Genomic DNA, 25,760 nt, shown 5'->3' with positions numbered 1-25,760 from the left:
CAATGAAATAGAACAAAATTGTGGCTATGGTCAAACCATAGAGATAGATAGAGTACTCTATAGTGCCCAAAAGCATATTTAGCATTGGCAGCGCCATTTAGGACTTTCACCATTTTGAAGAAGTCAACTGGGTTGGACTTCCTATGGGTTAAGGAATAATCACATAATTCCATCCAGGTCATTGCAATAAATTATACTTGTGAACAAACATTCCATAACTGCATGTGGCAGTAAATCACCAACCTTGGCTTTTATACCTGTTCAAACAACACACTCCAGGTGGCAGTATGCAGCCTTTCAATTTGTTTACCAACTCATAGAAGTAGTGGAAGAAGAAAATGGACTGGGAACATCCCGCATTGAGTAACTCAACATTACAACAAAATCTATGGACAAAAAATCCTAGCTAAAAAACGTTAGCTGACATGGACATTTCTGACAAGTTATAAATAGCTCTCTAAGGTATGCAATGACTAACATGACAAGAGAAAAACTGATGATGCACTACACAATTTCAAAATTGCACCTCGGGGGGCGCGCCCACAGTTTGGGAACCACTGCTCTAACTATCTCTATGGGTCAAACTTACATAAAGTGATTACAGTAATTACAGATAAAAAGCCTCTAAAATATTGACTACAAGTACATTAGATTATTTGAAAATTATTTTGTTATAGTGTTGTGAACTTGTGTGATCCATTACGAAAGTTGTGTGTTTACACAAAAGTTATTGCTTGAAAGAATAAGAAAGGATTTGCAAGACAAGTCTTTACATATTCAGCTTACATGTGTAGGCTATCTGAACAAAGAGCTTAGATTTTTTTCTAAAAGGGAACGTATTGATGTTACATAACTGTTGTCCGGAGGCTTCCTCACACTTCTCTCACATTCCAAGAAAGACTATATGCCATCGATAATTTTGATCATTGAAAATGTATTGTATGAGACCCAATTATATTGGCTTATACATTGACACACGACCCTCCACACGTTTTAGCAATACCTTGTGATCATTGAGCTAGCTATTTATTAAATTAATGGATTAGTACGTAAGCATGTTATTTTCCAGAATTTTTTGGGGGGGATACAATAGTATACATTTTCTTTGGCCAATCGCTGTTAAGAAATTGGAGCAGGGCGGGGTAAGTGATGGGAAAAAATGGCAGAAAAATGACGTAGCTGCGTTTGTAACCCAATAGAATCAGGGGAATCATATGCAAATGTAATAGTAATAGGAAGTGAATTTTGAGATGTCAGTCTAGCGGTAGCTACATGTCAATGCATGTCCACGGACAGAGAGGGAAATAATAGAAAAGACGGACCGTACATAATTTCGAGATAAATATAGAAACATCCCTATGGAAAGACACGGATCCAGACACAGACGAGAAAAGGAAACAACTGGACGCGGTGTAGTAGAGGACGGTGACGAGGTTTGTTTGCCAGCTATCTGTCTGCTACGATCAGGGAGGGGGCGCAGGGAGCTCTGTTGTTTTCGTCGGTTTAGCTAGCTGAATACACAACTAGCGAACTAAGCAAGGTATGCTAGCTACCTAACACATTTCATTTTCCATTTAAGCAAATACCTTGCTTAGTTCGCTAGCTGTATGTTGGTTTGACATACTGCGAGTGAGGTTGTCAACATTCATTCCACCACTAACTCGTGGATGCGCGAAAAGCAGGGATGGTGAGTTGGGGCCCTTTGCCAAATAGCATCGAGCTACCAGTCCTCTCTTGCTTGTTTACTATATTATTACTTATGTCGACAAAAAAACGTTTTCTTTTAGGAAAGACATCTAAAATATTGTTGTTGTGTTCAGCGTTACTTGTCGGTGGCACAGCCATTAATATAAATAGCAACGGGGACTGCATGGTGCGTAGGGTAGCTGGTGGTGGGTTTCCCTTAATTAGGCGTGACTTGCTGCGCACCATGATAATCTGCATTCACTGAGATGGCTAACTAAATTAGCTAGCTAGGTAACTGTCTTCTCATGCACTGTGTGTGTTCCTATTCCTATATCGTCACACACACAATTAGGCAAATTATTCCTACACCTGCCTACCAATACACAAATGGGGTGGGGGGGGGGAAGTGGTCCATGTGATCAAAACTAAAACAGTAGAGTTAAGTTTGGGGTGAGCCATCTCTCTGCATTGTCACTCATGCCCAACTGCCAGTGTTCATTACTGTGACAGGCAGACAGATTAAAGAGTAGGGTGATATGGGGCTGAGCCCGTGGTGGCTTCCCTAATCTCTCAACTACGCAGCTCTGGAATGTTATTGTATCTCATGATGGCAGGGCAGGCTGTGATTCTTAGCACATAGGCTAGCCGTGGCCTATTGAGGCACCTGCTTTCCCCCCAAATGATTTAGGCTACATCATAGATCAGGCTGGATGACTGACTGGCCTTCCCACATCAGAGGCAATCTGCAGTTTACTTGAAACAACAACAAAGCGGCCACCCCATCACTTGTTTTGGTAAACAGCTGAGGGATGGGATTCGAGAAATGTAAAAAGTCTCACATTCATAGACAGAGCTATGGATGCAAGATCTGAGCATCCATGAAATCAAAAGTATAGTTTCAATTTATATATATAAAAAAAGTGGCTTGTAGTTACTGCAGTTATTATTAGTACATAACTAATGCATTCTAGAGGCTATAGAGGAGAACACACAGATAGCCAATTTTATGTCCCAAATGGCACCCTATTCCCTATATAGGCCTAGTGCACGCAGCCTTAGAAAGGATTCATAGAAGTGCTCGGCCTGCTGACCTTAGGGGCCATGGCTGATGTAATTGATTCTTATCAGAAAGTGTTCTCTCTGATTGGAGAGGGCAGCAAGTCCGTGCTCTATGGGGAATTCCATTTGGAGCAGTGGAGGACAGCGGGGATCACTGTTAGTAATGGGGCTGTTAGGATTGATCACTGCGCATTCTCTTGTTAACCAAGGCGACAAATGAACTGGAACACATCCATCACAAATGACTGGTTTGAGGTCAGTGCTTACTATTGAAGAGGGACTTTAGGGATTGTAGAACTGTGTTAAAGGAAAGAAGCGTTGTATGGAGATATGAAGAGGCACCTTTTCTCTGATATTCTGTTGGGTTGTCTTGGCCAGATCACGCCTATTCTTAACAACTGTTGTAAAACATTAAATAAAAGTGTTTGTTTGTTTTCCTCCAGATTTGACCACATCACTTTGACTCTGTCGCCGCACAAATAAAGGCAGTTGGACGGAGTGGATCATCTTTTTATTGGAGTTGAAACCTACGTTGTAAGTAAAGAATTGCTTGATAGAACTCTTTCCTATCCATGTTCTGGGGTTTGTTTGTTTTATCTAAACTACCTCATCATCTGACTCTCATATTTACATACCACACGTTCCTCTTTTTGGACTGTAAACCAGCCTACCTCTTTCTCCACCATCTCTCTTTTTGTTTTGGCCAGTCTGTTTAGCATGATTGTTTTTGTTAATTTCCTGCTTTTGTCATTGCTTCTAGCAGGCAGCTGAAATATATTTAGCTGTTGCTAGGCTACATGCCTTAAATACCTATTTTTGACAGAGAAATAGCTAAACCACTTTGTGCCCTCTGTTTGTTCCATGGTCCACACTGTTTACTTTTGCAGATTAAGTTTGGTGAACAAGACGTAGGTTTAAAGTGACATAAATGTAGTTGTGTTGTCTATTGTACAGTTCATCAGGGTACTAGTGAGCATGGCTGATGTAGGCTAGTTGATTTAATGTGGACCGTGTAGCAGGATCATCCGCACTAGCTGTATTTGTTCAAAGTGGATTATTTACAGTCTAACGTCATTGCTTTGTTTATGTCTGTGTGTTTGTCTCTCTCAGAGGCACCATGGCCACCCAAGACTCAGTCTACTCTGACTACACCATCGTCGCCCCGGAGATGCCGGCCATGTTCGACGGCATGAAGCTGGCGGCGGTCGCCACGGTGCTGTACGTCATCGTCCGCTGCCTGAACCTCAAGAGTCCCACTGCTGCTCCTGACATCACCTACCAGGACACGCCCCTCAACCGCTTCCTGCTCAAGTCCTGCCCCATCCTGACCAAAGAGTGAGTGACCTGTTTGCCTGTCGTTCAGTCTTTGACCGTGTTCGGTGATCATACAAACACTAGTCTAGCGCAAGACCTTACCCCCAATATATCTTAATGCTGAGTGCCAAGCAGAGACCCATCAGGTCCCATTTTTACAGTCTTTGGTATGACTCGACTGGGGGAACCCAACCTTCCAGTCTCAGGGCGGACACTCTAACCACAAGGCCACTGAGTTGGCCATAAGTATGTTATAGCTTATTGGGGTCCGATGATTTGTTATGGGAGTTTTCAGTAGCCCGTAATTGGAACACTGCACCCATGCTCGCCTTGCAATGACAGCACCAACGCTTCTGTTGTCACTGTACACAATAGCCTACATCTAGTCCCACATTCCAAAGAACTCCTGTCTGTTGTGGAAAAAAGCTGTTAGTGATACTCCTGTACGACTAGAGGTTTCTCTGAGTGTGTGGCATGGTTCAGAGCCAGTACTCTACTGGCCTAATAGTCCTGTCTTAAGGGAGTCTTAAGCCCAGTGGGAGACTCTGGAGGCTTCCCTCAGCTGCTGTCTGATTATGTAAGCCTCTGTTACTCAATCTCAAATCTCTCGCCACGAGTGCTCCCCATAAGGCTGGTCAAGTGTAGTGCAATATGTAGGGAATTGGGTGCTATTTGGGATGCAGATACTTTCAAATCTAACTTTTATCCAAACAGACTGTAGATGTAGTTTGAGGTTTGTGTGTGTTTATGTGCGCTCTTTGCTTTTGTTGACAGTCTATCTGTGTGTTTTAAGACTGGTGTGTTTTTAGCCTTGACTAAAGGACTTGGAATGTTCCAGACTGCCTCAGGGAGGGACGCCCAGTTAAATATTTGCCTTCAGTTAATCTGATCTAGTCATAGGCTTAATAAGTAGGTGATAAGACTATTTATTTAGCACCAACTCTTGCACATTTTATAATTTATAAGGTTCATTATAATAATCAGTAGGTGAATTGCATCTTAATTAAATTAATCTTAATCTTCATTTTGCACTATATCCTTACACCGGGCTGTACTCACTCAAAAGCTAGCCAAGAAAGAAAGTGTGTAAAAGGATGTTGGGCTAGTAGGGCTGTCGTTCATTCATTTATTGCTCCTTGGCACTGTTTATGCTGACTAATGGTCCAAGACGGTTTGTGTAACTCGTAGTGACACCCAGTCGAGTTGCATAACACTGTTTCCAGCACAGTCACCCCTGTGACCACGGACAGATCAATCATGGAGATGGAGGGAGAGGGGTACACAGTGGAGGAAATACGAGACGGGTGCAACGCCATTGTGTTCAAGGCGTTCAATGCATTCCATCTGTCATTGTATTCTAGAAAATAAGGGCACAGCTGAAACATTTACTCAATTTAGCCTAAGTAGTTTGGGAATTAGCCTCAAAGGGCAGAACCTGCATTGGAGTGATGTGCAACAGAGCTATTCTTCTCTGATACTGAGTGAAGCCAGGTTTCCATGATCAGAGGGCTACTTGGCCTTTTATCTCAATCCCTCTCTGATGGCTTTGTGTTCAGGAAACCAGCCCTTTTAAAGGGGCAATGTGGGATTAGTACATCCGTTTTTGAATGTTTAAATTAATTATATGTAGCCATTGATTTTTGAATAATATAATTTATGAATGCCTCGAAGAGCTTAGTTTAACTTGCTTACTCCATTATTTTACCCCCCAAAAGTGGTGGTGTTACCCCTTTTGGCAGTAGATCAGCGGGCTGTGTATTGCGTCATATCAAAAGGCTAGTTATTAAATCAGACCTCCAATAGAACAGGCCTGTGTGACTGTGACTTTGATCTGTACATCAGACAACTAAGGGCGTAGGCTATCAGCCCACGCTGGCTTCTATTTCCTTTGCTTTGGTCTGCTGCTGACTGTCAAGGGCGACAGCGGTCACACACACACGAGATTCAGATTCTCCTCTTTTTTTATGTCTTGACTGGAGCACCCAGACTCTAAAGTGTAGGCAATTTGACAGATTGATTTCCTTCACACAGTAGATATTCAAAAGTGTTGATACATTAAAAAGTGTAGCTTTCGTCAGTCATGTCAGATCAGTAATTTTAAAAGTATTGGGCCATAGCCTTTGCTTGTGGTCTTAGCTGGTCTGTTGCCCAGCCCTCCTCCTCCCCCTCTCAGCCAATAGATGAAGTGGACTGAGCCTGCCTGCCTGGGTTCATCCCTTAGTCCTCCTGTGACAACAATGACATCATCACTGCCAGTCAAGGATTATTCGCAGAGCGAGAATGTTCTGGGGAATCAAACCTACCAAGATTTTAGTGTATTAATCTATATCGGGGGTATTCACATTAGAGCCTGGAGGTCCGGAGTACTCCTGGTTTTCTGTTCTACTTCATGCTACCTCCCTAACTCTACCTATGTCAGAGCTGATAATGCTGTTTACACACAGGGGTTGGAGGTCTTATCTGTAATGTTAGTAATGGTGTGGGGAGGCATTGTGTGTTTGAGATAGGCCTTATGTAAGGGAAGTGATGTCCAGGTGCTCAGACTGCTTTAATGACAGTGGAGGAAGATTGGATGGATGGATGGATGGATGGATGGATGGATGGATGGATGGATGGATGGATGGAGGGGGTTGTGTAACTGTTGATGTAGCAACGGACTTTGCTCGCTGCCAATATTTACTGTACCAGTGTGTACCATTACCCACCTGTGTGTGTGTGTGGACTGTCCGTCCTTTGGCTGAGAGAGGATCACCCTGACCTTGTTTATCTCTGCAAACAGCCTCACAGCTGGCTAGCTATTCGCTCCAGTCAGGTAGCTGGCTAGCTATTCGCTCCAGTCAGGGAGCTGGCTAGCTATTCGCTCCAGTCAGGGAGCTGGCTAGCTATTCGCTCCAGTCAGGGAGCTGGCTAGCTATTTGTTCCAGTCAGGGAGCTGGCTAGCTGTTTGTTCCAGTCAGGTAGCTGGCTAGCTATTTGTTCCAGTCAGGTAGCTGGCTAGCTATTCGTTCCAGTCAGGTAGCTGGCTAGCTATTTGTTCCTGTCAGGTAGCTGGCTAGCTATTTGTTCCTGTCAGGTAGCTGGCTAGCTATTTGTTCCTGTCAGGTAGCTGGCTAGCTATTTGTTCCAGTCAGGTAGCTGGCTAGCTATTTGTTCCAGTCAGGGAGCTGGCTAGCTATTTGCTCCAGTCAGGGAGCTGGCTAGCTATTTGTTCCAGTCAGGGAGCTGGCTAGCTATTTGCTCCAGTCAGGGAGCTGGCTAGCTATTCGCTCCAGCTGTACCTTAAACTATGGGATATCATAAGGTGTCAGTGTTTTGCATACGTTACTAAATATTGTTCTGAAATTATAGTACTAGTTATCTCAATTTCAGGCCATAGTGTGTAGGCTAAAACTACATTTGAGAGCATCACAGGCCAAAACTACATTTGAGAGCATCGCAGGCCAAAACTACATTTGAGGACATTGCAATTGTCAACATCGATCTGCTTCTTTTGTCATCGTAGCCACTGATCTATAAACAGACACAAATTGGAAACCACTACTTGTTTTTGGCCTTGGCCTTTTTCCAAGGGTTTCCTGCTAAATGATCAGTGTACTTCTGTGCTAAAGTCAGTGTGCGGATGTGAGATGGTAGATTGTATGACTGTGATATGACTATAACCCAGCTCATGTCTCAATGCAGTGCTAGCAGCAGATAGATACACTTTGATCTCCTGCAGGGTTGGACCATTACATAAGATCCACACCATAACATCTACTCCCATACAGAGGCAGTAGGATATAGTACCATGGCAGATGCATTACCAAGGATGGTCGGTTTCGTGCGTGTTCTACTTAGGAATGTGAATCTCTTCCCTGTCCCCCACTGTGTGTAAAGGTTATTCCAACACACTGTGACTGAAAGTCAACACTGCAAATAAACCACCCACCTTTTTGCCCTTCTTGTTGTTGTCTGTGCCTAACAACGTTTGTACCATGTTGTGCTGCTGTCATGTGTTGCTACTGTGTTGTTGTCATGTTGTGCTGCTGCCATGTTGTGGTGTTGTCTCTCTTTATGTAGTGTTGTGGTGTCTCTTGTCGTGATGTGTGTTTTATTTAAATCCCCTGTCCCCACAGGAGGCCTTTTGCCTCTTAGTAGGCAGGCATTGTAAATAAGAATTAGTCCTTAATTGACTTGCCTAGTTAAATAAAGGTTTAATACAAATAAAATAAAACTAGTATACTGCATTAGCTGACTGACCGACTAAGGCAACACTGTCAGCAAGAACAATCCATTAAATATAGTTATTCTATTACTTCAAGGGCCAAATCCTAATGCTGTTGTGTGCTTGTTTCTTGCAGGAATCTCTTATTGACACTTTTGCACATTCCACACACAGATATTTTTCTGTGCTCAGATCTCCAGTTAGCATGGCATTTGTGGAGTGTACTGTATGTGTGTAATGTAGGCAACTAGCCTATGTGATAGAGCATCTATTACCTAGGCCCTATACGAAGAATTACAATGTATCCTATGTATTTTATTACCTGCAAATAAACCTTCATCTCTTGAATAAAGTAAATTAAGTAAGCCTTGGACAAAGTAAGCCTTGTCCGAGCCAGAACGGCCCATAGTGAATCCCTGGAATAAAAAATAAAATAAAAAATCCATATGGAAGAATGTTGCATTGAATTTGTAATGCATTGTTTTTATACACACTCATTAATCTGTGTTTTGCAGGTACATTCCGCCCCTGCTGTGGGGTAAAAGTGGCCACCTACAGACAGCACTGTATGGCAAGATGGGGCGGGTGAGCTCCCCTCACCCCATAGGCCTCAGGAAGTACTTACCCATGCAGGACGGGGCCACTGCCACCTTTGACCTCTTCGAGCCCATGGGGGACCACCGGACAGGAGGTGGGCTAGTTCAATCATTTATTTACCTTTTTATAGTAATAAAGAGAATGGAGAATCTATTGGCACAGGACTCTTTTTGCAATATAAACAGTCCGCCCCCAAAAATTCCCCCTCTATTGAGATTTGCTTGCCTTACCTTTATTTGACCAGGTTAACTGGTTGAGAACGCATTCTCATTTTCAGCAATGACCAAGGATAGAAGTGCAATGGGAAGGAGAACTGTTGAATGAGCTCATTAGAAGCATGAGAGCAAATTCATCATAATAGAACGTTGTGCTATGGACTTGTCCTGTATGGCCTCAGTTTAACAAAGTGGTTTTGACCCCTTTGTTGGTCCTTTGACTTGTTTACCCAATGGTTCCATTTCCAGTTCTGTAGGTGATTATTATGTCAGTGTTGTTGAGGACACCGTGACTCTAGGTAAACTCTACTACCTCTACTTCCGGCTAAGGTGATGAGATCAGGGTCTACGACCCAACTAGCAGCCTATTCCCTATTTAGTGCACTACTGTTGACCAGACTATGGGCCCTGGTCAAAAGTAGTGTACTGAATAGGGTGCCATTTGGGACGTAGCCCATTTGTTTTGACCTCTAAGAGTTGAGACGTAGTTGTTTCTAGTTGTCACTAGTTTGCGTTGCCTTGAGGAAGGAAGCATGTTACTTTACACCACACACACACACACACACACATCCACTGTTCATTTGCTGTTCTATTTGTGCTGTTGCCAGTCTCTTCTCTCTGTGTTGTCTGTTTTATCTTACATAGTTATTTTTTATTACATTTTTATCCCCGTCCCAACAGGAGGAGGCCTCTTGCCGGGCCGTCGTTGTAAATAACAGTTTGTTCTTAATTGACTAGCCTGGTTAAATAGAGGTCATAAAAAAAGAGCCTCTGGTAACTAGGCTACTTCATGTTTTTATTATTTGAGTGATTGGGACATCTCAACCTCTACAGAGGTTTTATTGTGGCACCATACTGTCCTGTCTCTGTTTGCTGCCTGTCATATTTGCGTACCACACCGTGCAATGATCGGCCCGTGAGGAAATGTAATCAGGCCTTCACATATTTTAATTTGCAAACGGCTCACTGATCCGTCTGTCCGTATGTTTGCTGTTCCAACAGATGACGTCACCATGGTAATATGCCCGGGGATCGGTAACCATAGCGAGAAGCACTACATTCGCACCTTTGTGGGTCACTCTCAGAAGGAGGGTTACAGGTGTGCCGTGCTCAATCACCTGGGCGCTCTGCCCAACATCGAGCTCACCTCGCCTCGCATGTTCACCTACGGTGAGGACTACACAGACGTGTACACACACACACACACTCCTTATAAAAAAACAGACATGCGCGCGCACACACACACAAAAACAACAACAATACGTTTTATAAGTGAAAAGACAGGATAGGTTTTCACCACACCACCCTCATTTCAGATCAGTGGTCATGAATTAAGCTACCAAGGAAATGAACCAGCTCAAAGCCCCAGTATGTAATGTCTTTGCTCTGGTCCTTGCCTGTGTTCTTGTTCTGGTAGGTTGCACGTGGGAGTTTGCGTCCATGGTTGGCTACATCAAGAAGACGTTCCCTCACACCCACCTCGTAGTGGTGGGCTTTAGCCTGGGAGGCAACATCGTGTGCAAGTTCCTGGGAGAGAACCGGACCAATCAGGAGAGAGTGCTGTGCTGCGTCAGCGTCTGCCAGGGATACAGCGCACTCAGGTGGGCTATGGTCTTCTTAAGACTTATTTATACCTTATGCAAGTACGCAAAGCAACATGTAAGAGCTACGCAAAACGGCGATCCGGTGTACTTGCGTGGAGTTACAAGTTGCAGTGCTGCACACGTTTGTGTATTATGGCTACGCAAGTCCGCAGAACGGCCATTTTGCGTAGCTAATTGCGTTTGTTGCATTACGTACTATATACCCTTTTTACACACAGCTGTATACTTGGAAAGTGAAGGCGTCATAAACATTAGTGGAGACACTATCTTTTTTTTAGAGGCAGTGTTATGCTTGCTAGCAATGAGCTGTAACGTAGCTAACTTAATGCAAATAAGTGAATTGCTTCTCCCCAATTTAGCAAAGTTAGCTAGCTAGCTGAAGTTATTTACTGTGGTCCCGTGTAGCTCAATTGGTAGAGCATGGCGCTTGCAACGCCAGGGTTGTGGGTTTGATTCCCACGGGGGGCCAGTATTAAAATAAAATAAAATGTATGCACTCACTAACTGTAAGTCGCTCTGGATAAGAGCGTCTGCTAAATGACAAAGATGTAAATGTACAGTTGGTTAGCAACCATTGCTACTCTTTTGCAAGCTATGGTAACACAGCTGTCAAAAATGAATGAGCTGTTTAGTTGTGTTTTACCAATGGTGAAGGCGCATGAAGATGAAGGAATTGAGATATGTCTTCGTTTGAGCGCTATCCACTGAGTTTGTAAACTACGGCTTGCGATATGGTTCAATGTGCCAGTAAATAAGCACAATTTACTTTTTTGTTTATTCAAATTGCCGCAGTCTTGGAGCTAGAATTTGAATCATGCATACTGTGCTAATGCCAATACAAAAAATGAGTAACGGAGCGCAATGTACAATACGGTGAACTTGGTAAATGAGGCGTTTGTGGTAAGTACATGGGGGCCGTCATCTTTATGCACCTCTGTGACTTTCCAAGTGTATTGCTTTGAATACAAGTGCTCTGTCTATCCTTCTCCTGAGCCTTGGTACTCTGTAAAAGGAGGTTCACTCAGATGGAATTCACTTTGCCCAGCAGCTGTCTGTCTGACAAGATGGCAACAAGGCTGAGAGTAGCTGGGATCCTGTTTTTTTTCTCCAGCAAACATTGATCATTTCCTGTAGTTTGTTCTCATCTGTGATCTCAGTGGACTGGTGACTAACACAACAAAGACAGAGGACTGATGCCCTGCCTTTTATCCTTGCCTGGGTGCCGGTCTGTCTCCGCTGTAGACAACTGCTTGTTGCCTTGCCAAGTCTTTGAGCTAGACAAAGATGTAGGCTAGGCTACAATACTGTATCTGTTGTTGAATACTGAAACAGAAGCATACTGTTGGCTGCTCTGTTAACCTGGGTTGTTAGTGTTATTGTTCATGCATCATGCAGTTCTTCCATGGAGGTTGTTTCAGTGTCGTTTTCCGTTCTCTGCCTTAATCCCTGTAATCTATTTGATTACACTTGGGTATACAGTGGACTGCCTGTTATCATAACGACCATAGACTTTGTAAACACTTGAGCTTCTGTACTGATGGGGAAAACTGTTTTGTCACGGCATGGTGTTTCTAGTTGCGATATTGCACAAGCTCCGGAACGGAGTAGATGGAACTCTGAAGCATGTGGTGTATGTGAACCACACCTTTTAGAGTTTGAAAGGCGGCCAATGTCTCTTGGCAGGAACAGTCTGCTCTGTCCAGAGAGTAAACGGTGTGTATGTGTCAGGACAGGCAGACTGGCCTTTTGTGAAATGGGATTAGTCTTCATACCTCAGTTTATTTTCCATTCCTGTCTATGGCATAGCTAAAGCCATGTCTTTTGTCATTGCCCATGCCCATGTGTTGAATAGGATTGTTGTGCCTGCTGCGTAGTTCTCACAATATATGCTACCTCAGTAGTATTTCTCATCAGGGTTGGTTCGGTAGGTTACTTTCTAAATGTAATCTGTTACTAGTTACCTGTACAAAATTGTAATCATTAACGTAACTTTTGGATTATCCAAACTCAGTAACGTAATCTGACTTCCCCGTTAAGAGGCGTTAGAAGAAGACAAAAAGGATCCATCAAACGCATTTGGTGTCACCATAGTGGTCTCTGAACTTGTGTTAAGACAAAATACATCTGATTAGGCCTACATGTAACTGATAACATAATCAGTTACTCCTCAACCCTGTTTCGCATGTGCACTAGCAGATATGAAGTTGGACTAGCTAATTTCTAGATGGGTTCTGCTAGCTTGTTGCTAGCTTGTTATTAGCTAGTTGCTAGTACTGCTAGCTTGTTGATAGCTAGTTGCTAGCTAGGTAGTGTTGGCGAGTCCATAGTGCAGTGAGAGATCCTTCTGCGGATTTGGTGGGTGGGGCGATGGTTAGCATGCTAGCTTAGAGTACAAGTGTTGTTGGGAGCAGGAGTTTTTTTGTCCCATGTTGGCCTACAGTGATGAAACCTGTGTTGCATGCTTTAGCCAACCTTTCTGAATATGTTGGTTGTCAGGCCAAACGGGTATAACCATGACAACAATATAATTGTTTCTCTCTCTACACACAACTGACTTCCTGTTTTGTGTGTGTGTGTGTGTGTGTGTGTGTGTACAGGGCCCAGGAGACATTCCTACAGTGGGACCAGTGCAGACGCTTCTACAACTTCCTCATGGCCGACAACATGAAGAAGATCATCCTCTCACACAGGTACTCAGCCCTGTTCCAATACTTAGCACATGACTGTAAAAGCGATATGATGGAAACTCCATGTGGTGATTGGGAGCTATCACCTGATAACACCCATTCAAGCCCTGCTGGGTCCACCCATAGGAAAATAAAGCATCTGCTAAATGGCTTATATTATTATAAATTATTTAAGATCTAGGACAAATGGCTTGGACTGAACTCAGTCAAAACCCAGCAGATCAGTAAAATTCCCCATAGAGAGAGGAGAAACACCAAACCAGTACAGAGTACCCTGAGGCAAACTATTTAACTAATGAAATGGAGGCAATTAGCGATAGCACGGAAATTCCTGGTATAGGTATGGATTTTACTGAGAATAACTATAGTGTTGTCACATGCATTTCAACGCCATGTCTCAACGTTTGTGTGTGTGTTTACAGGGGCAGTCTATTTGGAAGTGCGACGAAGATGGAGGACTCAGACCTGAGTCGGCTCTACACGGCCACCTCCCTCATGCAGATCGATGAAACCATCATGAGGTATAGGAGACGCTGAAAAATAACCTAGACTCACAATCAAATCACTGTGTTTTGCTTTCCTAATACATTTTAGTAAAATACATTAAATAGAATCTAATAAGGAACACATGCTAAAATGAGACACACAACTCAATTATTCCTGTGAGCAACCGGTCTCACATTGACCCCATGTGAAATCAGTCCTAAATGTTTTAGTGTTTAGTCCTCAACACTAAAACATTTAGGACTGATTTCACAGGGGGTCAATGTGAGATGTATGGCTGTATGTTCAAAATAGACTGCACCTGCTGAAGTGCAACTTTTCGAGTTTTGTCAATGCATAGGAATAATATGCTAGGAGCCATTGAGCAAGGCTAGGGCTGGGCGATATGGCCTAAAACAAATTCAAACTTATGGGCGATTCTCGATTTATATCTCTCAAAAGGCTTTGTTGCACAATTAAAGGTCAAAACACTGCATTTCAAACAGTCGGTAATAATCTAATGAATTCAGGGCTTGTAAAACTATACCTAGGCTAAATATAAGCCTTCAACCATGAGACCCATTAATAATTACATTATTTATCAAATAATGTATTTATTGCCTTTTGCAATAATCACTGATCTGGCTTTCAAATCTGTCTTTGAAAATGCTATTTTTGTTACAAATTTAACCAGAACTATGCACATCCACTAATAACGACTAACTTCTTGTAGCAGGCATTATAGAAAATGAACACCGATCACATAAACAATCTCTCAAGCACAAGCCCATCTTCTAGTGGGTAGCCAGCTAATCTTTATATTTGAAGACTAGCCAACTTTGATTTATTTGCTTTATAACAAGGCAGAACAGTTGAACTGTTATGAATACACCCTCCTGTCAGTCTTCAACTGTTTGAACAACATAGCCTGTTCACTTTGTTTAGATATTGAAATCAAGTGGCCTACCTAGATAAGAAGATGCTTATTTCTCAGAATATGAACGAGTTGCCAATTCCTGACATAAATGCGTATTTTTATACTTTTATAAAACACAGATTAGACAGCTAGCACATAACAGTCTGTGGCTAAAATGCTGTTAGCGGTACGTGTTACCGCAATGCCGCACACGACAGAAACTGAGCAAACATTTGCCACAGTCATTGATACTCCCGTCTTAGTAGGGTCTGCTCTGTTCTACATTTTGGGAGTTGAGACATAAAAAAGGTATCATTAGAAAGGTTAAATTCTCCTCTTTTACAGTAAAATAATGTCTCAATGTGTTTTGGTGTCCATATGACCAATTCTGTTGGACCAAACCTCATGCAGGTAGCTACAGTGGGGGAAAAAAGTATTTAGTCAGCCACCAATTGTGCAAGTTCTCCCACTTAAAAAGATGAGAGAGGCCTGTAATTGTCATCATAGGTACACGTCAACTATGACAGACAAATTGAGAAAAGAAATCCAGAAAATCACATTGTAGGATTTTTAATGAATGTATTTGCAAATTATGGTGGAAAATAAGTATTTGGTCACCTACAAACAAGCACGATTTCTGGCTCTCACAGACCTGTAACAACTTCTTTAAGAGGCTCCTCTGTCCTCTACTCGTTACCTGTATTAATGGCACCTGTTTGAACTTGTTATCAGTATAAAAGACACCTGTCCACAACCTCAAACAGTCACACTCCAAACTCCACTATGGTCAAGACCAAAGAGCTGTCAAAGGACACCAGAAACAAAATTGTAGACCTGCACCAGGCTGTGAAGACTGAATCTGCAATAGGTAAGCAGCTTGGTTTGAAGAAATCAACTGTGGGAGCAATTATTAGGAAATGGAAGACATACAAGACCACTGATAATCTCCCTCGATCTGGGGCTCCACGCAAGATCTCACCCCGTGGGGTCAAAATGATCACAAGAACGGTGAGCAAAAATCCCAGAACCACATGGGGGGACCTAGTGAATGACCTGCAGAGAGCTGGGACCAAAGTAACAAAGCCTACCATCAGTAACACACTACGCCGCCAGGGACTCAAATCCTGCAGTGCCAGACGTGTCCCCCTGCTTAAGCCAGTACATGTCCAGGCCCGTCTGAAGTTTGCTAGAGTGCATTTGGATGATCCAGAAGAGGATTGGGAGAATGTCATATGGTCAGATGAAACCAAAATAGAACTTTTTGGTAAAAACTCAACTCGTCTTGTTTGGAGGACAAAGAATGCTGAGTTGCATCCAAAGAACACCATACCTACTGTGAAGCATGGGGGTGGAAACATCATGCTTTGGGGCTGTTTTTCTGCAAAGGGACCAGGACGACTGATCCGTGTAAAGGAAAGAATGAATGGGGCCATGTATCGTGAGATTTTGAGTGAAAACCTCCTTCCATCAGCAAGGGCATTGAAGATGAAACGTGGCTGGGTCTTTCAGCATGACAATGATCCCAAACACACCGCCCGGGCAACGAAGGAGTGGCTTCGTAAGAAGCATTTCAAGGTCCTGGAGTGGCCTAGCCAGTCTCCAGATCTCAACCCCATAGAAAATCTTTGGAGGGAGTTGAAAGTCCGTGTTGCCCAGCGACAGCCCCAAAACATCACTGCTCTAGAGGAGATCTGAATGGAGGAATGGGCCAAAATACCAGCAACAGTGTGTGAAAACCTTGTGAAGACTTACAGAAAACGTTTGACCTGTGTCATTGCCAACAAAGGGTATATAACAAAGTATTGAGAAACTTTTGTTATTGACCAAATACTTATTTTCCACCATAATTTGCAAATAAATTCATTAAAAATCCTACAATGTGATTTTCTGGATTTTTTTTCCTCATTTTGTCTGTCATAGTTGACGTGTACCTATGATGAAAATTACAGGCCTCTCTCATCTTTTTAAGTGGGAGAACTTGCACAATTGGTGGCTGACTAAATACTTTTTTTCCCCACTGTAGTTGAAACTGCTTGTCAGAGAGGAAGAAGTTATCTTTTGTTGTGGTGAGTGGCTTGGTGTCTGTGTGCCAATGGGAAGGTGCACAGTGCCCACAGCACAGAAGGAGAAGACACTAAAAAGACAGTCATAAAAACAAAACTAAAAATCGAACCTTGATTCTTGCGGTACAGACATTTAGAACCGGTACAGTCATTTAGAACCGGTACAGTCATTTAGAACCGGTACAGGCATTTAGAACCGGTACAGGCATTTAGAACCGGTACAGTCATTTAGAACCGGTACAGGCATTTAGAACATTGCGCTAAAACATGAGTTCAATATATCGCCCAGCCCTAAGAAAGGCCTCTGAGTATCTTGTTGAGCAGGGTTTATAGGGCTGTTTTCACCCAGGTAGTACAGTATGTCCCTTAATAATCCTATGCTATGTTTTGTGACCTGTCACCCCTCTGTCTCTGCAGGAAATTCCACGGGCACAACTCCCTCAAAGAATACTACGAGAAGGAGAGCTGTGTACATTATATTCACAATGTAGGTTGATGCTCTCTCTCTATCGCTCTCTATCGCTCGCTCGCTCTCTCTATCGCTCTCTCTCTCTCCTCTGAATTAAGAATAATTTTTTAACATTTTGTATGCGTGTATGAATATCAGAAATGTACTAAATGAAGTGCTTAGAACAGTGTTAGGTTCGTTGGAGAGTTCATGATTTAAGCTTGTGTCTTAGTGGACTCTTATAGGGTTTGTGTATTCCATACAGTATATCTAATAAAGGTTGTATTTTGTAGGTTGACGTGCCACTACTGCTGGTGAACTCTGCAGACGATCCTCTGGTGCACGGGTCTCTGCTCACCATCCCTCGCACACTGGCAGGTAACAGACACCTGCATTAGTCACACACACACACACACACACACACACACACACACACACACACACACACAGCCTGTTTCTCTAGTCAGAGCTCGTCCCTACAGAGACACAGGGCCACTCGGCAGTACCTGGTCAAGTTGTCAGTCAGTCTATTGTCTTCATCCTAAGACACCATGCTGAGGGGAACATTTAGAGAGAGTACATTGATCTGACTGCTGGTACTGGCTCTAAAATCACAGTGCAGTTCTGGGCATTTAAAAAAGTTGTCAGAGTCTGCGTGATTGGATCTAGAGCTAAACATGCCCATGTGTAATTTCCCACCTGAAAAAGTTACATTCTGTCTGTGCTCTGCTTATGTTTGTAATAATGCAGTGTCATTATAGTTCAAACAGACACAGAAGTTTGTACAACATGTCGATCATGTTGTTTATAGTTACAACAGAAGTTTGTAGGCTGCAACATGTCGATCATGTTGTTTATAGTTACAACAGACACAGATGTTTGTACAACATTTACATTTTCGTCATTTAGCAGACGCTCTTATCCAGAGCGACTTACAGTTAGTGAGTGCATACATTTTTCATACTGGTCCCCCGTGGGAATCGAACCCACAACCCTGGCGTTGCAAGCGCCATGCTCTACCAACTGAGCTACACGTCCCATTTCTAGTTACGGCAGACATGTTGTACAAAATGCCTTTATGCAGAGCAGTGGAGCTACATTTAAAATGATTGTGACTGAAGGTGTGGTTGTTTTCGCTATTGAGAAGAGGCGTCCAGAGAATCCGATCATACAGCTGCTCCATAAAAAGTTAGCCAGTACTGCAACACAGTAAGAAATACACATTGCTAAAATGAACTTGGTGTTTGGTGTCAGCAAGCCACTTTGAAAAAGTCACTTTTTAATGCCCAGAACTGTATGTGCACATGTTATTTGTGTACTAACACAAGGGAAATCATTATAAATCTACTGTATTTTCACCAGTTCAAGACAGGGTACAAGGTTGTCCCTTACTTTGTCTCTGAAACAGCAGAGCTGGAATAGAAAGGATTGGTCTACTGACTAAGTCCCAGGCCAGGGAGAGGGAGGCATATAGAACTAGGTCTGTTGGGAATGTCTGACTGGTTAACACTGGCTCAATAACTCAACCACACACACACAGTACTGTATCACACAGATGAGAGCCTCTGTCTCCACGTGTGCTCGTGACTTAGACTTTAGACACCGCTAGGCGTTACCTTTTTAGGTATGCGAACTAAAGTCTGTCCTTTTTTCAACACTAACTGATTCTAATGAACGATATAACACCCATCATGGTAACCTATCATTTTAAAATAGAACACTGAGAATAGCAGCCAATCAGCTCAATCCTCAAGGGTTTACTGAGTTGATCAAATGGAGCTGTAAAGGAAAGCATGCTATTTATGGAAACAACTACCTCAGCACTACCAACTAGTCATCATTTGTTGGATTATCTCAAATCCATGGGCTGTAGCCAGTTCTCTTCTCCCACGGGATTACTGGAACAGCCCATCCCAGATTCCTCCCTATCCCTCCCCCTTGGCATGTCTGAAGGGTCTGGTTAGGGATAAGCTGTGTAGTGGTAGAGCTTCCACCATATTGTTTCCACCTTACAGATCTGCAAACATTGAAGGGGTAGGTCCAAAGAGAAGCTCCCTACTGTTATGATCACATTTCCTCAAAGTGGTGCAGAATGTGTGGTGGTGATATGATCCCTCCTGTGTCCTGTTATTTATAGTGTCCCAGAGCTGGGATGGAGGGTAACACTAGCCCACTGGCGTGTCGTTTCCTGCACTACAGAGAGATGCAGGGTGGAGATATCAGCTGGTGCCCTGCCTAACTCTCTTAAAGGGGAAATCAGCTGGCAGTTCTGTCCCCTTTGCCCTAGAAGAGTCAGGCTGACTCACTCACACACACTATGGCCACAGGAAGCCTGGAAACACGCAAAAGCTGTTGTATAACTAATGTGGTCTCGTCACCTCACCTGGAATTCAACTCTAAGCCACATGGTAGTTGGCACGTCATTAGGACTGTCTGGCGGACAAATCCAATCAACAATCTTTTAGTTGGAAACCTCAGTCTTGTGCTCCGTAGTGCTTAACCCCAAGTAAAAGTTGATTCCATTTCATTTTAGGATTCAAATTGAATGTGTTATTCAAATGAAGAATATGACAGTATTTTTATTATGAATAAACAGTGTGTAGTTTTAGATGAATTAGGCTTCTGTAGAATTGACCTAGAGGGCTGTAAAACGGCAGCCATCTTCTCCGGCGCCATTCTATCACTTTGGGCCTCATGATGTTTTCCTCATACTCATCTTCCGTGTCACAAAATGGAAGCTGCATATTAGACATGTCATTTCTGTTTTAAAGCAAGCTTCAACTTTTCCCTCTGCGTCTAGTTCATGGTCCTTTGCAAACGCGATTAAACAATTGATAGGACACCTCTTCCCAAAAGATGCAGCCAGCCAGCCAAACTGAATGGTTTATTATGATGTGTTCCTACATCAAACCCTCTTCAGGGTTCAGCCTAATGGAAAGCTGGGGTGTCCTTTTTAATTTTCTATAAATATGAGTAATTTCCTAGAATCACCTAGGCTATTATAACCGCTGGTAGATGTTAGCAAATAGTGTATGGTTGGTACAAGCCCTTTGGGATCACACTCACCAGGCGGACACTGCAGTTTCCCCCACTAACCCAGTTAGAGCTGGAGAAATTAGGGATCCATGTCTGGATGCCACACTAGTGTTCTGTTCAGGGTTGGGGTCGATTCGAATTGAAGGCAGTCAATTCAGGAAGTGATTAGATTTTTTTTTTAAATGTTTAAATAAATTGCTTCTACTTTTCAGTTTATTTAGAAGTAATTGAAAATGGGGGCCATTTTTTAAATGATTGAATTGGAATATCAATTTACTTCCTGAATTAACTTGGTTCTGTTATCACTGGTAGGCAGCAGCTGGGGAATACCTGCAATACTGTTGTTACTTGCTACATGCTTAGTCATTTCATAAAAGTTTATGTTGTGCTATTTTAATACCTCTTATTTACAAGGTTCTAACAGTTCTTTTTATTTCAAGTTAATATATGAACACTAACCTCACTAAATAGGTTATAAATAGGCTGTACTGTACAGCCTATAGTCAAAGTGAATTGGCCCATTTTGGTTGACCTCACAGTGGATTGGGTAGAATTATTTTTATTTCAACAAAAACCAAAACCAAACGGTATGAAGTAACAAAGCTACAGTGCCATATGGGCTAATTGTTCTAGTTGGTCCATCCTGATAGATATTACATGTTTATTGCCTTTATCAAGGCGCTATTTATCTTTCATCATGGTTATTGCGCTACCTGGTGATAGTGATCGGTGTTAATACACTGGATCCTGCTCTCCTTCCGCTCCCTGTCCGCCTAGACAACTGACTCAATATCTCTATGTCCCATTACGCGGATGACGCCATTTTTACGACCTTGCTGTAACATTATTTGCTGTGTTCGTCATTTTACAGAATGTATCATATCATACATGACATAACTGTCACTAAACAATGACTCCCATGTGGTGCCGGGACTGGTCTGGTGGTAGTGCTGCCGACCCAGAACACATATGCCCCTGGAGGCAGCGGTTCGATCCCCTGTTCCGCAACTTGCTTTCTATACTGTATCCCTCTTATATATCTCCCTCTCATACATTTCTATCCATCTATCTGTCAATAAACTTAAATATGTTTTAAAAGATGCCTCGATATCCTCTCATTCTACCCCCTCCCTTTCTGTTCTCCCTACCCAGAGAAGAAGCAGAATGTCATCTTCGCCCTGACGCTGCACGGGGGCCACCTGGGCTTCTTTGAGGGGGCCGTGCTTGTCCCCCAGCCCCTCACTTGGATGGACAAGGTGATCGTGGGCTATGCCAACGCCATGTGCCAGTGGGAGAAACAGAAACCGCCGTGCCAAAAAAGCGGAAACCTGAGTACACCCTGCCCTGAGGAGAAGGCAGCGTAAACTTTAACCTCCTGAACTCCTCTCTTGCTCACCTCAGACCCCCCTCCCCACTCACTGAGGAGAAACTTTAACCAAACTTGAACTACTACTCTCTCTCTCCTCTCACCCCTCTTCTCGGGCTACTGTCTCAACCCTCCTCCTCTGCCTCCCTGGTACCCCTGTTCCCTCAGCCTCTGCTCCTCCTGCTGCCCCCCTCTAACCAAAACAACCTTACATGTGAAGGAACTAAAATGACTAAATGCCTTTGTGCTTTGTCTCTGAGGGGAACTAGTGGAGTGGAGAGGAACAACAGCTTTTGTCCTTACGTATACATTACCAAGAGAGATCCCTGAGATCCAACCATGGAGACTTTGACCAAATACTCACTAAAAAGGGATGAAGCAACCTGACATCCTATGAGTAGAGAGGGAGAGAAAGCGACATGGTAGAGGTGTAGTCGTAGAGATAACAAGAGCACAGAAGAAACCTCCTAGTACTATCTCTGAGGACTAATGAAGCTGCAGTTACTGTACGTCACAGTGCGCTCACTGCTGACGACCGCCAAGGCTTTAGCCTAGTTTGCCGTCTTAAACCAACACCGCCTCTTTATACAATGTATGTTACTCGCAAATACTGTATAAAAAGCCAGTTTAGTTTAGCAGGCCGTGTGTGTGCTGAGAAAGAGAGCTACGGGATAGCTCTGTGAGCATGTGACCTTTTCTATTTGGTTGATCTGATTCTCTGTTCACGGTCTGTTTTAGTCCTAAGTATGATTTCTTGGTGAATATCAGCCCTTTTTGGAAGGTATACAAATATTAAATACTATATTATACAGTAATGGAACTTTTAATCGAATCCCCCATAAAATAAGTATCTATTTGGTACTTGATTCCATGTAGAATCAAGGGGTATGTCTCACATGGCACCCTAACCCTTATGGTGAAATATAGTGGCCCAGGTCAAAGGTAGTGCACTACAAAGGGAATAGGGTGCCTTTTGGGATGCATTCAAGGTTCCCCCCCCCCGTTATATTAAGCAATGGAGGTAGGTTTTTGCCTACCGGACCTGACCAGTGGTCAATCTCAATGGGATCCATGCACATTCCTACTGTCTCGTTGGTTCTATCACTTTAATTCAATGCACTTTATACGTTGTATGCCACGTTTCTTTATTTAACCATTTTGTTGTTCTTTCTTTTATGGGACTAGTGGAAGATAAAGGTTTAGAAACTCTTTTTTTTTATGCGTAACGTTTTGTTCAGTGACACTAACGAACGAACGGGAGGGAGAGAGGTCGGTAACTCTTCAAGTTAGATGGCCCAAATGATCCCCATGTTCACTAAACCCTACAGTGCACCCTCCCATATAGTGCCCTACATGTTAGTACACCATGTAGGGAATAGTGTCATTTGAGATTAGCCCTCAGGGTGAATCTTCCTTGGCTGTCTGTCCTGTGCAGTCAACCTACTCAGCCTTACTACTAACCCTAACCTACTCAGTCCTATACCCTTGATCAGCTCCAGGTCTTCTATAACATGACTGACTATGGAATCATTCCCTTAGACAGAGAGTAGCCCACTGCCAATACACAGACACTCCAGTGTCAAACACTCATATAGAAATGGACCTAGTTGTACTTGTTTTAGCTAGCACCTCAGACTCAATAATATCACTAAAATACATTTTCCACCAATGTCAAAACGTACATAACTTGCTGTGATAACTGGTTTATCACATCCAATGTTGAACCCTTCATTGGCGAGGGCACTGTACAGATGCACATACAATCATGTAGATGGCTGGGATAATAGACCATGTGTTCATGGGACCTGAGGTGTGCTGAGTAGGATGGCCATAATCATTCACTTCTAACAGACTCCATTTTGTTGAACCAAAAGTCGTCACAGAAAAGTGTTTTTAGTTGACCAGTGGTAGAATACTGATAGAATATTGGTGGTAGTGTTGAGGTCTCCCAGAGAGGAAGTATATTATACATGGAAATGGCCCAACTTTGTTGCTAGGGAACATTATATTTGAAAGAAACTGTATACAAGGGGAGAGAACTTCTTTCCGTTTTATTTTGTCAGGACCGAAGGTCTTAGCACACACGTTTGTGTTTTAAGGAATGCTGTAACATGTCAATGCTGCAAGATGCTGAGGTGTATGAGAATGATGTGTAGGTGAGAATCTGATGAGGTTCGCAAAGTCTCAACCCCGAAGTCAAGGGTGAGTGGCGAAAAAAAGATCAAGTTTAGATGTTATAGCTTTCAGTGTTTCCTCTTCTTCAGATATATAATGGCCATGCATTTTCCCCTTCAAAGCCTGCAGTGGTAGCCATGCTGGTAGTGTGTGGTGTCATGACATGGCTAGCCCAGAGATCCAGCCAAGTGAACTGCAGGGAGTTAAAGCTTGTGATTCACTGTACATTAGGGTTGCATCCCAAATGACACCATATTCCCTAATATAGTGTACTACTTTTGACCTGAGCCCTATGGACCCTGATTAAAAGTAGTGCACTATATAGGGTGTCATTTGGGATGCTGCCCAGGCGTATCAGTCCCACCCAACCCATACCTCCTGAGTACCATAATGATCTCTTTTAACATCACCTCATGCCAGTCATTTGGCTAGCTGAGTTCTTTCAGCCTTGTAAACTGCCACTCCCTGCTCTAATTTCATCTCTGTCGACTGGTGTCTAAACACAAGGGTGCCATCTGCAGGCTTGGAGAGCAAACTACAACTACTGTCTAAAATCCAGCCAGTAGGTTACTGTACTGTAGTCCTTTAGACATTATTGATGTTAACTCAGTGAGAGAAGATTTGAATACCGCTGTTGAACTAACTGATGTTTATTACCAATGTTTGTTACCAATTTTTAAGGACACTTCACAGTTATAGTTAAAAGTTGATAGAAAATCAGTTAGTCAGTGAATCGTCCAGTCTAACCAATAGTCATGTCATTCTGAGATATCCCAGCGAGTATGATCTGAGTCTTGATACACCAGCATAACAAGCAATCTTTGCTATGACTCCACACAAACAGGGTGTGTTCTGTCTATAGAAATCCGCTTATCACCTAACTTTGCACCGAAATGCAGGTTTGGATTGTATCTCTTCAAACTAGTTACAGAATTGTTTTTTCAGATTTATTTTCGAAATGTTTTTTGTATTTTGTATTGTTACGGTGACTAATTGTTGTTATTGTTATTTTCTTGTATGTGCAAATTTGTCAGCACGTGAGTGTTTATGAATGAATGTAGGTGTGTATGCTGAGTCCTGACACCACCTCTGGTTGGGAAAACCAAAACATGTCTTCACTGTAAAGATATGAATTAATTAAATGTATACATAGTTGGGTCGTTCCACCAATTCAGTGCCTTTTGAGATGTGTAACTTGGTGACCTTTATTACTTTTATTTAAAAAATTACTATATTAAGTGGCAAATGAAGTAACAGGGTTGGCGTTTTCATCTTAAATCAGCCATAAATCCCCTTCTGACGGTGGGGGAATGGAAGCTTGTTGTGTACAACCGGGAAGGGCAATTGAATGCAACCTTTAAAAAAATAAATGTTAAAACATTTCTAGCCTGTCTATATATGGGTAACAGGGTTGCCGTGTTATGCTCGACCTGCTCAGTTTCCCACCACAAAACACCAGAACATTTCCAAAAAGAGTAGAACCAGCTCACCTGCTTTTACACTATTTGACTATTCAATATTAAAGGAGTGTTCAATTCACGTAGGAGAGTTGACCTTAAAATGAAGGGACTGTTTTTCCCCCTGTTTTCTTTCTTAAAAGGAATCACTAATCACATGAAATATGTTATCATCTTCAGAAATGACTGCAAAAGCAACAAAATAACTAGGGCTTTACAATGATGGACAAATTGAGGTTAAGTGGGTTAAAAATCTTCCTGGAGGGAACAGAGGGTGCATGGAGGGACATGTCAAAATGCTGAGTTTTGGCACTTTAGGAAGTCTTTCTTGATATTACAAATCTGATTTATTGAATTCTCCATGTGGTCTATATTAAAGGGCACTTCATTGAATATAACAGACTTTTAAACTTCAATATTGGTACACAATTTCTACCTAAAATATTAAAG

The 25,760-nt window shown here is 42.7% G+C and overlaps 1 protein-coding gene across 1 annotated transcript; it reads left to right on the top strand.

Annotated features, from left to right (window-relative positions):
• Positions 1–1,255: 1,255 nt before the first annotated feature.
• On the top strand, positions 1,256–25,235 carry LOC311111692 (monoacylglycerol lipase ABHD2). The gene is made up of 11 exons (XM_084154485.1): positions 1,256–1,433; positions 3,189–3,279; positions 3,856–4,080; positions 8,779–8,954; positions 10,078–10,245; positions 10,493–10,676; positions 13,277–13,369; positions 13,789–13,887; positions 17,246–17,315; positions 17,570–17,654; positions 21,465–25,235. Exons 3-11 carry the CDS (start codon positions 3,863–3,865, stop codon positions 21,674–21,676), a joined length of 1,305 nt encoding a protein of 434 aa, XP_084010611.1. The 5' UTR covers positions 1,256–1,433; positions 3,189–3,279; positions 3,856–3,862; the 3' UTR covers positions 21,677–25,235.
• Positions 25,236–25,760: the final 525 nt, after the last annotated feature.

This window comes from Coregonus lavaretus (genome assembly GCF_964263955.1).
Source record: "Coregonus lavaretus genome assembly, chromosome: 37".
Lineage (NCBI taxonomy): Eukaryota > Metazoa > Chordata > Actinopteri > Salmoniformes > Salmonidae > Coregonus > Coregonus lavaretus.
This window is presented reverse-complemented; position numbering and strand designations above follow the sequence as displayed.

Excerpts from the sequence above, each read along its gene's own strand:
- LOC311111692 (XM_084154485.1), top strand. The coding sequence starts at position 3,863 with ATGGCCACCCAAGACTCAGTCTACTCTGACTACACCATCGTCGCCCCG. Across the intron at positions 10,677-13,276 it reads CAGGGATACAGCGCACTCAG|GGCCCAGGAGACATTCCTAC; the intron begins GTGGGCTATGGT and ends GTGTGTGTACAG. Across the intron at positions 13,888-17,245 it reads ATCGATGAAACCATCATGAG|GAAATTCCACGGGCACAACT; the intron begins GTATAGGAGACG and ends CTGTCTCTGCAG.